This window comes from Rhinolophus hipposideros, assembly GCF_964194185.1.
Source record: "Rhinolophus hipposideros genome assembly, chromosome: 9".
In the NCBI taxonomy this organism is placed as follows: domain Eukaryota; kingdom Metazoa; phylum Chordata; class Mammalia; order Chiroptera; family Rhinolophidae; genus Rhinolophus; species Rhinolophus hipposideros.
This window is the reverse complement of record NC_138055.1, coordinates 56,425,409-56,440,330: the sequence shown is the minus strand read 5'-3', so window position 1 is coordinate 56,440,330 and position 14,922 is coordinate 56,425,409. Positions and strand designations below refer to the sequence as shown.

At 45.1% G+C, this 14,922-nt stretch overlaps 1 protein-coding gene across 1 annotated transcript; it reads left to right on the top strand.

Moving 5' to 3' along the window:
• On the top strand, nucleotides 1–12,990 carry SDR9C7 (short chain dehydrogenase/reductase family 9C member 7). Its single transcript, XM_081060225.1, has 4 exons — nucleotides 1–316; nucleotides 3,512–3,770; nucleotides 4,461–4,624; nucleotides 11,434–12,990. The coding sequence occupies exons 1-4, from the start codon at nucleotides 16–18 to the stop codon at nucleotides 11,649–11,651; spliced, it is 942 nt and encodes a 313-aa protein (XP_080916351.1). The 5' UTR covers nucleotides 1–15; the 3' UTR covers nucleotides 11,652–12,990.
• The last annotated feature ends 1,932 nt before the right edge of the window (nucleotides 12,991–14,922 follow it).

Sequence of the window (14,922 nt, the reverse complement as noted above, 5' to 3'; positions counted from 1 at the left end):
CCTCCTCACTGCCCTATGGCGGCTCTCACAGACCTCTCCTTTATGTACCGCTGGTTCAAGAACTGCAATCTTGTTCGTAACCTCTCAGACAAGTACGTCTTCATCACGGGCTGTGACTCGGGCTTCGGGAACCTGCTGGCCAGGCAGCTGATTGATCGGGGCATGCGGGTGCTGGCTGCTTGTTTCACTGAGGAGGGGGCCCACAAACTTCAGCAAGACACCTCCTACCGGCTACGGACCACTCTACTGGATGTCACCAAGACCGAGAGCATCAAGGCAGCAGCCCAGTGGGTGAGGGACCAAGTGGGAGAGCAAGGTGGGGCAAATTACATTCTTTGGCTTTCTCAGTTTATCCTTCTTTTTCTCTTTTCCTCCCAGAGGCATCTATCTGAAAGCTCTCAGGGACCATGTTGTTAGATGAGGTGGGAGAGGGGATGTAGAGAAAGGGACTGGGGCTCTGGCTCAGTAGGACTGGAAGCTGCTGCATGGTTTATTCTGTCCATATGAAGGGGTAATTTCCCAAGCAAGTTTTCTCTCCCAGAAACTCAGAGGGATGGAAGGAGGTTGCCATAGGTAGTCGGGCACAGAAGGTGTGTTCTGTATGTCCAAACCTCTGAAAATGGAGTTGTCTCTCTGGAATTTTAGCAGTCCTGACTATCACCTCCTATAGAAATGTGAGTGCACTGCTTATGGGAATCAGGCTGGAGGGAAGGGGATGGGAATATGAGACTGGATTCCCTGAGTGGGGGCATTTGCTCTCCTTGACTATGTCAGGCGAGAAGGCTGGGGAGAGAGATCTGTCCTTTTCCTCACATCATGGTAGATTTGGGGTTGACCTCAGGATAAGTACTGATGTCAGAGTGGCTGCTATTGGGAAGGGAGGCTGTGGGCTGGGGCTGTACCAGGACTGCATGGGGACCAGCCCAGGGAGCTTCCTGCATGCAGTGCGTGGGCACAGGGACGGGAGGAACAGGGTGGGTCTGTTGCAGAAGCAGCAGCCTAGGGGAAGTCCTGACTCCCAAGGGAACTAGTCTGGGGTCAATGCACACAGGTGTGCCCAGGAGAGCCCTTGTGCCCAGGAGGAGCCAGACAGTAACTCCCTGCTTTATTTTTCTCCTTAACATTTACCATTATCCACTATCCAATACTGTTTATTTATTTTTCTTATTTATTGTCTATTTCCCCTGCTAGAATAAAGCTTCCGGAGGGGCAGGGCTTTTTGTACATTTTATTTAATACATATCCTTAGTACTTATTTAGAACAGTGTCTGGCATCCAGTAAGGTGCCAAATATTTGTTGGATGAACTAAGTAATGAATAATTCAGCAAGAGTGAGTCTCTCTTTCAATAAGCTGCCTCGCCCAGCGCCCTAGATTCAGCCCTGAGCCACTTCTGTTAATGATTCACTGGGTATATTAGTTTCCTGTTGCTGCTGTACTAAATTAACACAAACTTAGTGGCTTAAAACAACATAAATTTATTATCTTGTAGTTCTGGAGGTCAGAAGTCCAAAACGAGTTCCACTGTGCTAAAGTCAAGGTGTTGGCAGCTGTGTTCCTTCTAGGGAAGTATCCATTTCATTGCCTTTTCCAGCTTCTAGAGACTGCTTGCATTCCTTGGCTCATGACCCTCTTCTTCTGACTTCAAGGCCTGCAAGGTTGGGCCAAGTCCGTTTCACACTGCATCTCTCTGGTTCTCTGTCTCCTGCCTCCCTCTTCCACTAGAAGGATCTTTGTGATTATACTGGGCTCACCAGGCTAATCCAGGATAATCTCCCCATTTTAAGGTCAGTCGATTAGCTATTTGAATTTCATCTGCTATCTTAATTCCTCTTTCCTATATAATCCACCATATTCACAAGTTCCAGGGATTAGTATGGGCAGATCTTTGGGGGGACATTCTTCTTACTACCCCACTGGGAAATGGAGGTGAGGTTTGGTATGCCTTCTTATTGCCCCTGAGTGCTCTGGACATGACAGGTTGACCCTAAAACTGTTCACACTGCTCTGACACTTCTGCAGTTGCTCTTTGCAGAAAAAAAAAAATTAAGATTGTCCTGGTTTTTCAGCAGGCAGAGCCATTTCCAGGGATAATTAGAGGAAGTGACGAGTATGTGTTCTTACTCCCCAGGTGGAGATCACTTCGGTTTTATAGGCTTTTGGTCTCAAGAGCCTCATTGTCTCCTCTGTAAGACAAGAGGGTCTCCTCTAGCTGGGAATGTTCTGAGTCCTACCAGTCATTTGGTCTCCTGGGGTCTCTCTAATTGGAGGAAGGCAGGACGATAGTGTGGGGGCAGAGCTTCTGTGTGGACGCCAGGCCAATGGGAAGGGCTGGACCACGAGCGAGTGTTGTTTATATCCAGAACTGCCCTCAAGAGAGAGTGGGAAGTGTGCCCAGAGGAGGCTGCAGAGGACAGGGTGGGGTGGCGGCAACGGGGTCTGGGAAGGGAAGAAACCAAGGCAAGGAGCTCATGGAATCCCTGAATGAAAGAGCTGGAAGGCATCCTTAGGCGATCATTTAGAGGCTTTTCCAACATGTTTTAGCATCAAACACTTGCCCCAGAGTGGAATTTTACTTGGAAGCTCAGTGTGTAAAACAAATGAAAGTCAAGCTTCTCCTGCATCTCTCTCCCTTAGCAGGTTCTGGGGTTCAGCCTAGAAACTCTCAGGATTGCAAATCACAGGCTAGAAACAACTGTTCTAGTCCAGTCAACAAAGAACCTGGGGCCCAGAGAGATAAAGTGATTTGTCCAAGACTGCAGGTAGAATGAGGACTAGAATTTGAGCTCTTCAAGACTGGGTCCCTGCAGAGTTGAATGACAATTCTTAGCATTATTTCTCTACGTTTATACCAATTCAATTTAATTATCTCAGAGAGCCCTTTTCACATTTTTCCATAATTATTTTATTTAAATATTTCATATGTTTATTTATAACTGTTATTTATTTCTTCTCTGGTTTGTGAGCTCCTTGAGTGATAAAACACTGTCGTGTTCATCTTATGTCACTCATACTGTCCTCTGTAACTGACAGAGAATAGCTGCATGAATGAATGGGTGCATGTGTGAATGGGTGAACGAATGGAGTGATTTTGGTAAGGTGTGTAATGGATTTGGTTTCTTATGCTTAGATGAATATAGAGGGGGAAGCATAATGGGGGAAGAAATTCAAACATTTATCCATTGGTGTGAAAGTGATACTTCTTTTCCCAGAGCTAATAGCTTAGATGGTATTAGCTAAAGCCTGGATTGTTACCTGGTGCAAGGCCCAGCTAGCTGGCAGACTGCGTGAAACAGAAAAAGTGCCCCTTTAGGGAAAACTAATTAGCAAAAGTACATCTTCCTTTGGGCTGTCATAGCTCCCCACCCAGGCCCCAGGCTGGCTGTCTTGTGCCTTGTGCACCTGCATAACCATCCTTGGCAGCCCTGTGCCACTGGGTAGTAGACCCGGGTGCTTTTCCAGAGACAGTGCTGATTTCTGTGTGGTTCTCTCTCCCTCTGTCTTGCCCCCAGGCCTCTGGGCCCTGGTGAACAACGCTGGTGTGGGCGTGCCCAGTGGTCCCAACGAATGGCTGACCAAGGAAGATTTTGTGAAGGTGATCAATGTGAACCTGGTGGGACTGATCGAAGTGACCCTCCACATGCTGCCCATGATCAAGAAAGCACGGGGCAGGGTTGTCAACATGTCCAGCTCTGGTGGTCGTGTGGCTGTCATTGGTGGTGGCTACTGCGTCTCCAAGTTTGGCGTCGAGGCTTTCTCGGACAGCATCAGGTGACTGGGCCCCGGTGCCAAACCACTCTTGTTGGGAGTCTTGGGGTTTCACCTCAGAATGAGAGGGCTGGAGCTGGCAGAATGACAGAATGTGGGCAGGGAGTTCTCACGGGAGGAAGATAAAACAGCAGCAGGAAGAAGGCTAGCCCTCAGGGGGCTTTCCCCAAGGACAGAGAGAAGACAGGATGAGAAGAGGTAGCATGGTGATAGGAGGCTATCTTCCTGCCTGCCCTTGAGCTGTCCCAGAATAAATAAAACCCTATTTGGGCCTGTAGGAGGGATTGTCCCCCAAACAGAGAGAACTGGGGGGCAGATGTGCCCGTGGGAGACCCTCAGAGGGGGACGCAAGCCTTGCATTGAGCCTCTCACTCCTTTTGCCATGTGAGTGTTGGGTGTGGGGCTGAGTGAGAGGGACCTGGTGGGAGGAAAGGCTTTGGTGTAGATTCTCTGTTAACTTCCTCCGTCTGGGTTTGCCTAATGTGAATTGCCCAGAGACCAGGCTTGGGAAAGGGCTGAGGCTCCATGACAGTGCTTATTTGCAAGAAACCAAAGCCTACCTGGTGCAGGGTTTGGGAGAGCACTTCTAGATTCCTGGGGAAATCAGTCCCTCTGGAGATGTCGGAGGTGACTCTCCCTGATGATCCTTTGCCATGTTGGGGTCCCAGACTAAGTCCAGCTCTTCTTTCCCAGGCGTGAACTCCACTACTTTGGGGTGAAGGTCAGCATCATTGAGCCAGGAAACTATCGGACATCCATTTTGGGCAAAGAGGGCATGGAGTCACGCTTGCAAAAGCTGTGGGATCGGCTGCCTCAGGAGACCCGAGATAGCTATGGAGAGGAGTACTTGTATATCTGTGAGTTCCCTGGGAGGGAGAGGGGCCTCCAGGGGGGGCAGGGAGATCTTGGGGGTCATTGACCAGCTTTCATTTTATAGGTGATGGGATGGAGGCTCAGAGGGGTTATGGGCCCAACATTGCACAACTAGTGGCAATGCTGGGGGTTAAGAACAAAGACCAAGTTGGCAACTGCTGGGAGTGAGTGTCAGAATCATAGTTGCTGGGAAGATGGGGTGTTAGGAGAGATGCTGCCCACTCTTGGCACCTGCCCCCCAAAACATCATTATGTTGGTGAATTAGGTGAAAATGTACTGTCATAAGTACAGAGAAGATGTTAAGAGCACAACTGCTCGAGCCACACTGCCTGAATTTGAATCCCAGCTCTACCACTTACCAGCTAGGAGACTTTGGGCGTGTTACCTTGTTGCCCTATGCCTCCGTTTTCTCACCTATAAAATGAAGTTAATGATAGTGCCTACCTCACAAGGCTGGTATGAGGATTAATATTTGTGGAGTATCTTGCACTCACTAGGTGCTTATTAAATCAATAAAGAGGAAAAGGAGCATACGCGTACGGTATGTAGAAGAAAGAGGCTCTCGGCAGCTCTCTTCCTCTCTGAGCTAAGGGTCTCCTGGGAAACTCAGGTGTTTTTGAAGAGTAGAGGTGGCACATCACAGCTGTTTGTTATACTGCTCCCAAACCTTGGGCAGTACTTCCCGTTTTTGAGGGATGAATGGAGCCCTGACCATTGGGGCACAAGAGGAGGGGCTGGCCTGAGGGTGCAGCGGAGGATGAATGGCCACAGGACCTGGTGGGGCACCCGTGGTAGGAGAGAGGTGGTCACTTTGAGGACCACGAGGCCCAGCATTCACTCAGATCGTGTAATCTCGAAGCAGAAAGTGTGGTTTCAGGAGAGGATGCTTCAGAAGACTTCCTATTCTCTCCATTTCTCTGGCTCTCAGCACCTTAAAGCCACATCTGTAGCTGCCTTTGTGAAAGACAGCCTTGTCAATAGAAATTGGCTCTGACACAATTAGCAACTTACTTCTCCAACTGCTTCTCTTGACCTGGCCACCAGCCAAGAAGGTGGGGCTGGTACTTTGCTGATTCAGGAGGTTCTCTTGCGCCAGAGTGAAGCAGCCAGGCTCTCAGCCCCTTTCTTGCTCCTTTTAGACCTCAACGATCTAGTTACACATTTCTTTAACCCAGATTTTTTTCTTCTTTTTTTACTTGGCTTCCATGAAATTCCCTGTAAGACCAGTTACTGTTGTGGATAAGCTCGTTTTTTCATCTTTAATGAGTTATGAGAATGCAACAAGTTAATATGTATAAAATGCCTAGATTACCTAGACCCTGGTAAGACCAGTTTGATATAAAAGTTTGGTTTTTATCCTCCCTCAGACAGCATGGTACTTATAAGCTATGAGTTCTTATATTGCAAAAAGAGATGCTTAGATAGTAATTATCCAAAATCCAAAGTAATGAATTTTTAAAATATACCCAGAAACCCTGGATGGGTTAATTGTAATCACTCAATCAAATCCATGGCAGGTATCTAACTATCCAGAGGAGTTTATTTTAGTGTGATGCTCTCCTGAACATCATACATCACCAGAGTAAAAAGCCAAGACACCAAAAGCATGACAACTAATTCACTTAATCCACATTTTATTGATAGCCCACCACCTGCCAGACAGTGTGAGGCTAAGGAGTGAGAGTAGACCACTCGTCAGGGCTCACAGCTCACTGCCTGTAGCTTAAGGCCCAGTAGAGGAGACAGATCTTAATAAACACACACACACAATTAATGGCAAATGTGTGTAAGTGCCATGGAGAGAAACACAGGGCTATGAAAGAAGAATGGGGCTGGAAGTTGGGGCCCCAGTTTAGATTATAACACAGGGGAGGGCTTTTCTGACTTGACTATGGGGAAGTATAAGTTAGGCATTACTGAAAAGTGGAAAGGGAGGATAGGCAGGGAAGTTTTTGTAGGAAGGCCCTAAGGCAGAACAGTCTTTAGAGGAATTTTAAGAATGCCGGAGGGTGGGGGAATGAAGGCGCACAGGATAAATTAGAGCAGCAAAGCACAATGAGGATTCAGGATGTGATCTGATTTGTGATTTCAAAAGACTGCTCTGGTTGCTGCAGTATTCCAGGCTAGACATGATGCCTCTTTGGACTAGATAGAAGGTGGAGAAAATGAAAAGAAGTTGAGAGATTCCAGGTGTATATTAGACCTGCTAGCACAGGGAGGGAGAGGACGCCAGCATGGATAAGTGCTAGGTTTATAATTCAAGGAAGCTGGTGGATGAAAATATCATTCATTCATTGATTTAGGGGAAAATATTCAGAGTAGTATTACTTAAAGTAAGTAATCTTTTAGTTCTGGACATATTAGAATTCTCTGAGGAGAAAAAAAGTCCTAAGGGTTTACATCAGTTGGGACTTTCTCAGTGATAACAAAAAATGCAATTCAAATTATTCAAGCAGAAAAGGAATTTCTTGACACTCATGACTAAAAAGTTGAGGGATATGGGCTTCAGTTATAGTCTAGTCCAGTCTGCAGATGATTTTGTCAGGACCTGGTTTTACCCTATTTCTTGGCTCTGCTTCTTGTGTCTCGACTCCAGTCCCACAAGCACTCCCTGTGGGGGTCACATGGCTGCAGCATTTCCGCATCTCCTCTCAGGGATAGTCCTTTCCGTAGCTCCCCTAAAAGGTCTAAGATTCACTCTGACTTGGTGGGCCTATAATGGCAGGATCAGAGGGATCTGTAGGATGTACCCAACCCTGAGCCCATCACGGTGCTCAGGGCAATGTAAAGATCTGATTAGCTCAGGCTGTGTCATGTGCTCCGTCCAGACCAAAGAACTCAAACTGGGAGAGGCAAAGATCCTAAAGAAAAATCTGTAGCTGTTGCTTAAGGGAAAAAGATGTGGGGAGTGTGTGTGTGTGTGGGGGGATAATATATATCCTCTGTGAGATCCCCTAAAACTCTTCCTTAGCCAAGAGTGGTCCAAATTATTCATGGGGCCACTGTGGGGCTGAGGTGAAACACAGATTCAACCAGTGTCTGAAAATCTCACAAGGCCATTTTCTAAGTATGTGAAGTGGCTCAATGGAGAGAGAAGTTGTAATCTCCTTTGCAACATAAAAGAATATGGAGAAAGGCAAACTTCCTCTGAAAACCACGTCAAAAGCTGCTATCATTCTTCTGAAGAGGAGTAAAATACCATGTGTTAATGCATCTGTCACCTGCCCCATGAGTGCAGAGGAAAACTTTCAGGTAGCCATTTGATTACTTTTAGATTAAAATGTTTTCCAAGTGTTCTAATTTTCACTTCAGTTTAACTGGTGTTTATGGGGATACAGAGATGTCTCTGGGAAGCTAGTCGAGGAGATTTAAAAGCAAATACAACACTACACAGAGTATCATGCGGTGATGGACATACATACAAAGCAACAGTATTGAATCTTAATTCCGTGGTGGCAAGGCCTTCACGAGGTGAAGACGGATGACTTAGAGAGTTTTGAAGAGTGAATAAGAGTTCACAAAGAAAGTAGAAGATGGCAGCTATTTCCCACAGAGGGAAGAGCACGAACAGCATTTTGGGGACCTGACAGTACTGCATGCTTTTGGAGGCAAGTGTGGATTCAGAATTTAGATTACAGCCATCCTCTATGTTACACAACTCTCTAAACTTCAGTTTCTTCATTACAAAGTATAATTCCTCTCTTATGGACTGTTTGGAGAATTAAACAAGAATGTAAAGTACTCAGCTCAGACATATAATAATGTCGCTGCAGGCTCACGGAGATGTCCCAGGGAGGACTCATCCCGGAGCCGCGGTGACCAGGTTCTGGTCTCCATGGAAGAAAGAATTCAAGAGCAAGACAAATGCAGGAAAGCAGAAGGAGTTTATTGAAACGAAAGTACACACTTGAGAGGGAAATGTGGGACAACTCAGAGATGGAGTCATGCCCAGGAAGTCCTGACCTGGGGTATTTATATCTCTGGAAAGCAGGAATTGGCAATGTCCCATTGACATGGCTCATCAGTTTCTTTTCTCTGGGCAAGACCCTCTGTTTCCTGCTTTTCCTTCCTTATATTGTTCCTCTGGAACTATCATGGTATCAGATACATGCTGGGAGTCACAATAATCACAATGTAAATGAGATTATAATGACATTATAATTAGCTAAACATAAGGTCCCTGTGAGAGGGATTAGCCAAGCTGGATGAGGCTGATTTCTTGTTTTTCTCCAGCGTGAGGTGCTGTATTCAGTCACTTGTTACATGTGTAACCAGTGAGGCAACTTGCATTGTATCCCGGAGGAGGTGGTCGATTTCCTAGGCTACTCATCCTGCCCCTAAGGAGAGCTCAACAAACCTTCGCCATCACTGTTAGAACTAGTCTGGCCTAAGAGAAACATGAAGAGGTTGTGGTAGGGATGACGCTGGGAGACATTAGGAGTCAGATCATAAAAGGCTTTGATAGCTCCACTAAGGAGTATGGCTCTTATCCAGGAAACATTGGAGAACCTGTTAAGTAAATGACCTGATCATATTTGTGTTGCTGTGGGAAGGATGAAGGTAGAGACCTGAGACCAGCTGGGAAGCTATTGAAGAAACGCAGTGAAGGAATGACAAAGGCATGATGGGAAGCTATTGCAGAAACCCAGGGAAGGAATGCCAAAGGCATGAGTTAGAAGTCTTGGTGGCTATGGGAAGTGTGTGTGTATGTCGGGAGGTAGTATTTTGGGGAGCAGGTGCTGTGGAGACAGACTGAAGAAATATTTAGGAGTGGTCACACAGCACCACTGAGCACAAATTCCAGCAAGTTATTGTGGTCAACCAAATAGGCTCATGGCCTGGGAACCCTGGGACAGGCTAGGTATCTTGGAGTGATATTTAACTATTCCCCAAATAGAACTATATTGGCAATGGCTAGTTAATAGCAACCTAATGTGGGAACATTCCCAAAGAAGCAGCACACAGAATCATGTGACCAGAGGGGACCAGCATGTGAACAGAGCCCAGCATTCAAATCCTAATGAGTCTGGAGTTTAGCCACAGCCTAGGAGCAACACAGCCACCTGTCAAGTTTTTCTTCATTTTATTCCTGCCAGGGAGACCACAAAAAGAAATTCCACTCTTTTCCTGGGGAGGGACTAGATCAGAAGTCCAAGCCCTGTCCCTGGTGAAGGAGAAGGGAACAGAAACTCAACTATCGGGTCTATGCTACCTGCCAAAACCTGGTCCCTGATATTTTATGGATTTTGTCTGGCTTAATTCTCACAATAACACAAATGTTTCCTAGATGCCTGAATCCAAAGCCCATGGTCTTTCTCACTATCCAGAAGAGTGACGGGGTTCAATGGTACCTCTGTCCCCCTTCCCACTCCGTGTCTAACAGGGTGCCCAGCACAAAATAGGAGCACAACAAATATTTGAGAGAACAATGGAAGAATGTGCCTTGTTCTACTTCCATGTCTCTGGTAGCTTCTTCCACCCCACTGGCTATGTGGTTCTCCTCATCTCTTAGAGCCTAATTCCAAAGCTACCTATCACATCAGCCTGCCTCTCACCCTCAGCAGTCCACACAGCTTTGCCTGGCTCTAAGGAAGCATCTTGAATGAGTCCTTTGACACTCTCCTCCCTGCCTGGGACCTGCTGGTGGTGGATTTTCTGTCAGGCCCAAGGATGGAGGGCAGAGTATTGGATTCCTAAGACATTATCGCTTTAAGTCAGCATGTCTGTTTTGGGGGACCCAAAATGTAATTTACCTTCTTCACTACAGTTGTTGTCTCTCTAGGAAACAGAAAAGGAAATTCCTCAAGTTGGGATTAAGGATACTTGAATAACACTGTCCTGCCCTCACCAACAGCCCACCAGTATCCTGCGAAGAGGGAGTGAATTCCTTGCCTTCATAGACCATCCCCAAAGTCGAGCTTGATTTTGCTACCTCTTTGTTTTCAACTTTTGATCTCTTATGTCGAAGTCTGACTTTCAGGCACCACTTTCTCCAGCAAGCTTGGAGCTCTCATTGAAGTATGGGCCGGAGGCACAGGGGCAGATCGGGCCCATAAGTATATCGTGTGCCTTGTTTCCTACTTGTGTAATGAGCTTTGGCAGACTTGGACTTGGGTGCCTTGTATCCATCTCCACACCCATGTGCACAGACTAATAGAGTACCCCTCACATCTGTCAGAGCCTTAACAAGGTGCCTGTCTGTGCCTTACCTCATTTGAGCCCCCTGTGACCAAGGCAAGGGCGGTCTTACTACTTTTTAATAACATTTTTTTCCTGCATGCTTTTGTAGAAAATTTGGGAACTCTAGGAGGGAAAAAACCTTCAGTGACTAGGAATCCTGCCAGCCAGACAATATTTTTACTTATTTTTTTCCAATTTTTCTATGGACTTACGTACACTATTCTGTTTGCCCCCACTGACTACCCTGCTATTATTCATCTGTATTATTCTGTAGGGCAGGTATTGTTATCCCCATTTTACAGATGATGACAGTTAAAGCTCAAGGTCACCCAACTAATAAGCATCAGAAATGGGCACGGTTTTTTGTGGTGCTAGTCTAATGCGATAGTAGGAATTCAATACACAATTCTTGAATTTAGGAAGAGAAATAAGATCATTTACAGAGGGGTTGTGAACGGGACAACGTGGAAGGGGTGGTAGATTCTGCCTGAAATGTTAGATTAGTGATCTGATGGAAAGGGAGCTTGGAAGAAATTCAGAAGAAACCGTCTTTAATGTCGAATAACAGAGCCTTTGATGTTATTGTTTTTCTTCTCCTATACCCTCAAACAGATACTGACAAGTTAAAAAACATGATGCAGTTGGCGGAGCCAAGGATCAGAGACGTCACCAACAGCATGGAGCATGCCATTGTTTCCCGGAGCCCCCGCATCCGCTACAACCCTGGCCTGGATGCCAAACTCCTCTACCTCCCCCTGGCTAAGTTGCCCACCCCCGTGACAGATTTCATCCTGAGCCGGTACCTTCCAAGGCCAGCAGACAGTGTCTGAGCTGGGGAAGCCCAAGGGGTGGCCAGTGGGGTGTAGAGGAGGGGGCTGGGAGAAGGGACTTTGGGGTCACAAGAGGTGGCACCAGATGTTCTGTGGACACTGTGCTTGGCTGACACCCACTGCTGGCGAATTTGTGGATAACTTCTAACAGAAGAGAAGTGCCTCTTCCCATTCACTGGGGCCCCACAGAAACCTAAGGTGGCCTTTGCAAGTTCAAAGACCTGCAGCATGGCCCCAGGGACACCTGTCATCCACTCAGGATATGGCTTTTTCTGGACCTAGAAAAGTCAAGGAGAGGAAAACTAGCTCCTGCTGAATCACGAGCCTCCCTCGGTTATCACGGCCACTGGGAAATAGTGTGGCATAATCCAGCCCACAGGAGACTCTCAACCACTTTCCTATTGGGTCTCTAACTATGCATTAACCTCATTCAGATAACCCATTATTTGAAGCATGTAGTAAGGCAGACAGGGAGTACAAGATTGTATCAGACAGAAGTTTATAACATTTTCTTTCTCTTTAGAATTCTCTATCCATAGGTGATTGGGTCCACAGGAAATAGTGTTCATTTATTTAATCATCATTGATTAATGCTTCAAGTATTTATTGAGTGTCTACTACATACCAGGCACTGTGTAGGTGTTGGAAGGATGTAACATGATTAAATCATGGTCTTGGCTTATTTTGTGTTTTTGTTTTTTGGCACAATATCTAGTAGTAGAGATAGGACAAACAGTGATAGAAGAAACAGAAATCAGAAGATCAAATTCTTAGAGCTGTAAAGAATCTTAAAGGCCATCTAATTCAGTCGTTCCCAAACTTGGCTGTGTATCATAATTGCCTGGTTAATTAAAAATACAGATTCCTAGGCCTCGATTTTAGAAAATCTGATTCAGTAGGCTTGGGATGGGGCCCAGAAATCTGTATTTGTAACAAGGTCCTGCATGATTCTGCTGTAGCTGGGCACTAGGGACTAGGGAACTTTGATTGTTTCCTAGAAGAAACTAATGCTCAGAGGAAGATGTAACCTACCCAGTCCCCCAGTGTGGTGACCAAGACAAAACTCAGGTGTTCAGGTTCCCAGACTAGGGTTTTAATTATAGGAGAATAAAATTCTGAAATTAGTAACACTGTCAAATAAGTAATTGAACTAAAAATTTTTAAAAAGCCTTAAACTTCTGAGCCATATGAAGTTCTATTGAAAAGACTTTTTTGATCTTGAGGAATGGTTGTGTAATAAAGGTCAAATGTGAATTTTTTAATGAAAATGTCTTTAATTTGCGTCTCTTTAACATCCAGCTGAACTTGAAAATAATAAAATGGAATTTAATTACATCTGAAAAAGACTCCTTTTCCAAATAAGGTAACATTCACTGATTCCAGGGATTAGGATGTAGACATATCTTTTGGGGGACCACCATGCAATCCACTGAGCCTGTTATTTGCAGCACTTCTATCTCTGGCACCAAATTCTGTATCAGGTAGAATGCGCTGAGCAGCCAGTAACAGAAAAGCCAACTTACATTGGCTTAAACAATAAAACAAAGAATTCGGGCAGGACCCCATCGCTGAAGGATGCCATCAAGGATGCAGTTTCTTTCTGCTTCTTTGCTCGGCCATCCACAGTTTTGGCTTGAACCTATACATTTAATTACCTTTATTGTTGTGGTATGACTGCCATTGGCAATGGGAACTCTGCTCATTCACAATTTATAGGAGAAGAAAGAGTCTGTCTTTCTATGGCATTAAAGATCAAGGAAGTTTCGTTCACAGAGCCTTTACCACAGCTCCCCTTGAATCTCACTGACCCAAATTGGCTTAAGTTTGTCTATCCCCGAACCAATCACTAACAAGGGGGCAAATTGCCATGAATTGTTTAGATTAATCATGGGACGGAATAGGAAAATTCAAAACTCATATTCTATGCTATCGAAAGAGTAGAATCTAGGTCAAAAATTTTTTTCTTTTTTAAAGACTCAAAAATTTATTACGGGGACACTATGGCTAGTTAATTTTGAGATATTAACTTACACATTTTCATTGCTCCTTGGTTTCCTATTTTCCCTTTCCCCACTCAGGTAGGGAGCCAATTTAGTACTTCTTTACCTAGGGTGAGATATTTGACAGAATAGAACAAATACATTTCTTGCACTCTCTGCAGCTTTAGTTTCCCCAATCCTAATATCTTTAGAGAAATTACAGAATTTGGGGAAGAAGCAAAAGAAAATGTGATTCGTGTATGCATATATCTCAGAGAAGCAGAGCCTTTCCCCTCAGACAAGGAGATTCACTTTGGCTGATGAGAGAAGAAGGTGAGATTTGGAGCTTCCAGAGCAGGAGGGTTCGCTTTCTGGAAGTATGTTGGGGAAGTGGAAAGACTCAAGAATCACAGCTGCATTGTGCATTTAGGCAGATGAGACCCTGGGTGACCTCACAGAAAACTCATCTGTCTCACTGTGGCAAGAAGGCAATAGAGATTCACCGGATATATGGGCACGTAGATGGGGACAGCAGACATTTCAGAGGTACCCTATGCAGATACTAGAAGACTGAATATTTTGCTCTGAGGTCTATCCTGCCTCCCCATCATTAATAGTTGAGATATTTTTTGGATTTGAGAGATTAATACCTGCTTCAATATTACATTTTAGTTTATTTAAGATTAGGATCATAACTTTTTGTATTTTCCTAGAGTTTTTCAAAAAGATTTTCATTAAAATGTAGCTAACATACAATGTTATATTAGTTTTAGGTGTATACCATATTTTTCAACATTTATATACCTAAAGAAGTGATCACCATGATAAAAAGCCTAACCAACTGCCCCTGTACCACGCTATCACAATATTATTGACTGTGTTCCTTATGTTACACCCTACATCCCCAGTACTACTTTGTAACAACCAATTTGTACTTCCTAATCTCTTCCTATTATTCACTGACCCCCCTCAACCCCACTCCCATCTGGCAACCATCAAAATGTTCTCTGTGTCTTTGAGTTTGTTTCTGTTTTATTTTGTTCTTTAGAATTCACATTTAAGCGAAATCACATTGAATCTGTCTTTCTTTGTCTGTTATACTCCACTCAGCATAATTCCCTCCAGGTCCACCCATGCCGCTGTAGGGGTCAAGAATCCATTCCCTTCCATGGCCGAGCAATATTCCATTGTATATATGTACCACCGCCTCTTTATCCATTCTGCCATCGATGGACACCCAGGCTGCCTCTACATCTTGGCCATTGTAAACAAGGCTGCAACGAACATATGGA

Excerpts from the sequence above, each read along its gene's own strand:
- SDR9C7 (XM_081060225.1), top strand. The coding sequence starts at position 16 with ATGGCGGCTCTCACAGACCTCTCCTTTATGTACCGCTGGTTCAAGAAC. Across the intron at positions 317-3,511 it reads GGACCAAGTGGGAGAGCAAG|GCCTCTGGGCCCTGGTGAAC; the intron begins GTGGGGCAAATT and ends TCTTGCCCCCAG. Across the intron at positions 4,625-11,433 it reads AGAGGAGTACTTGTATATCT|ATACTGACAAGTTAAAAAAC; the intron begins GTGAGTTCCCTG and ends ACCCTCAAACAG.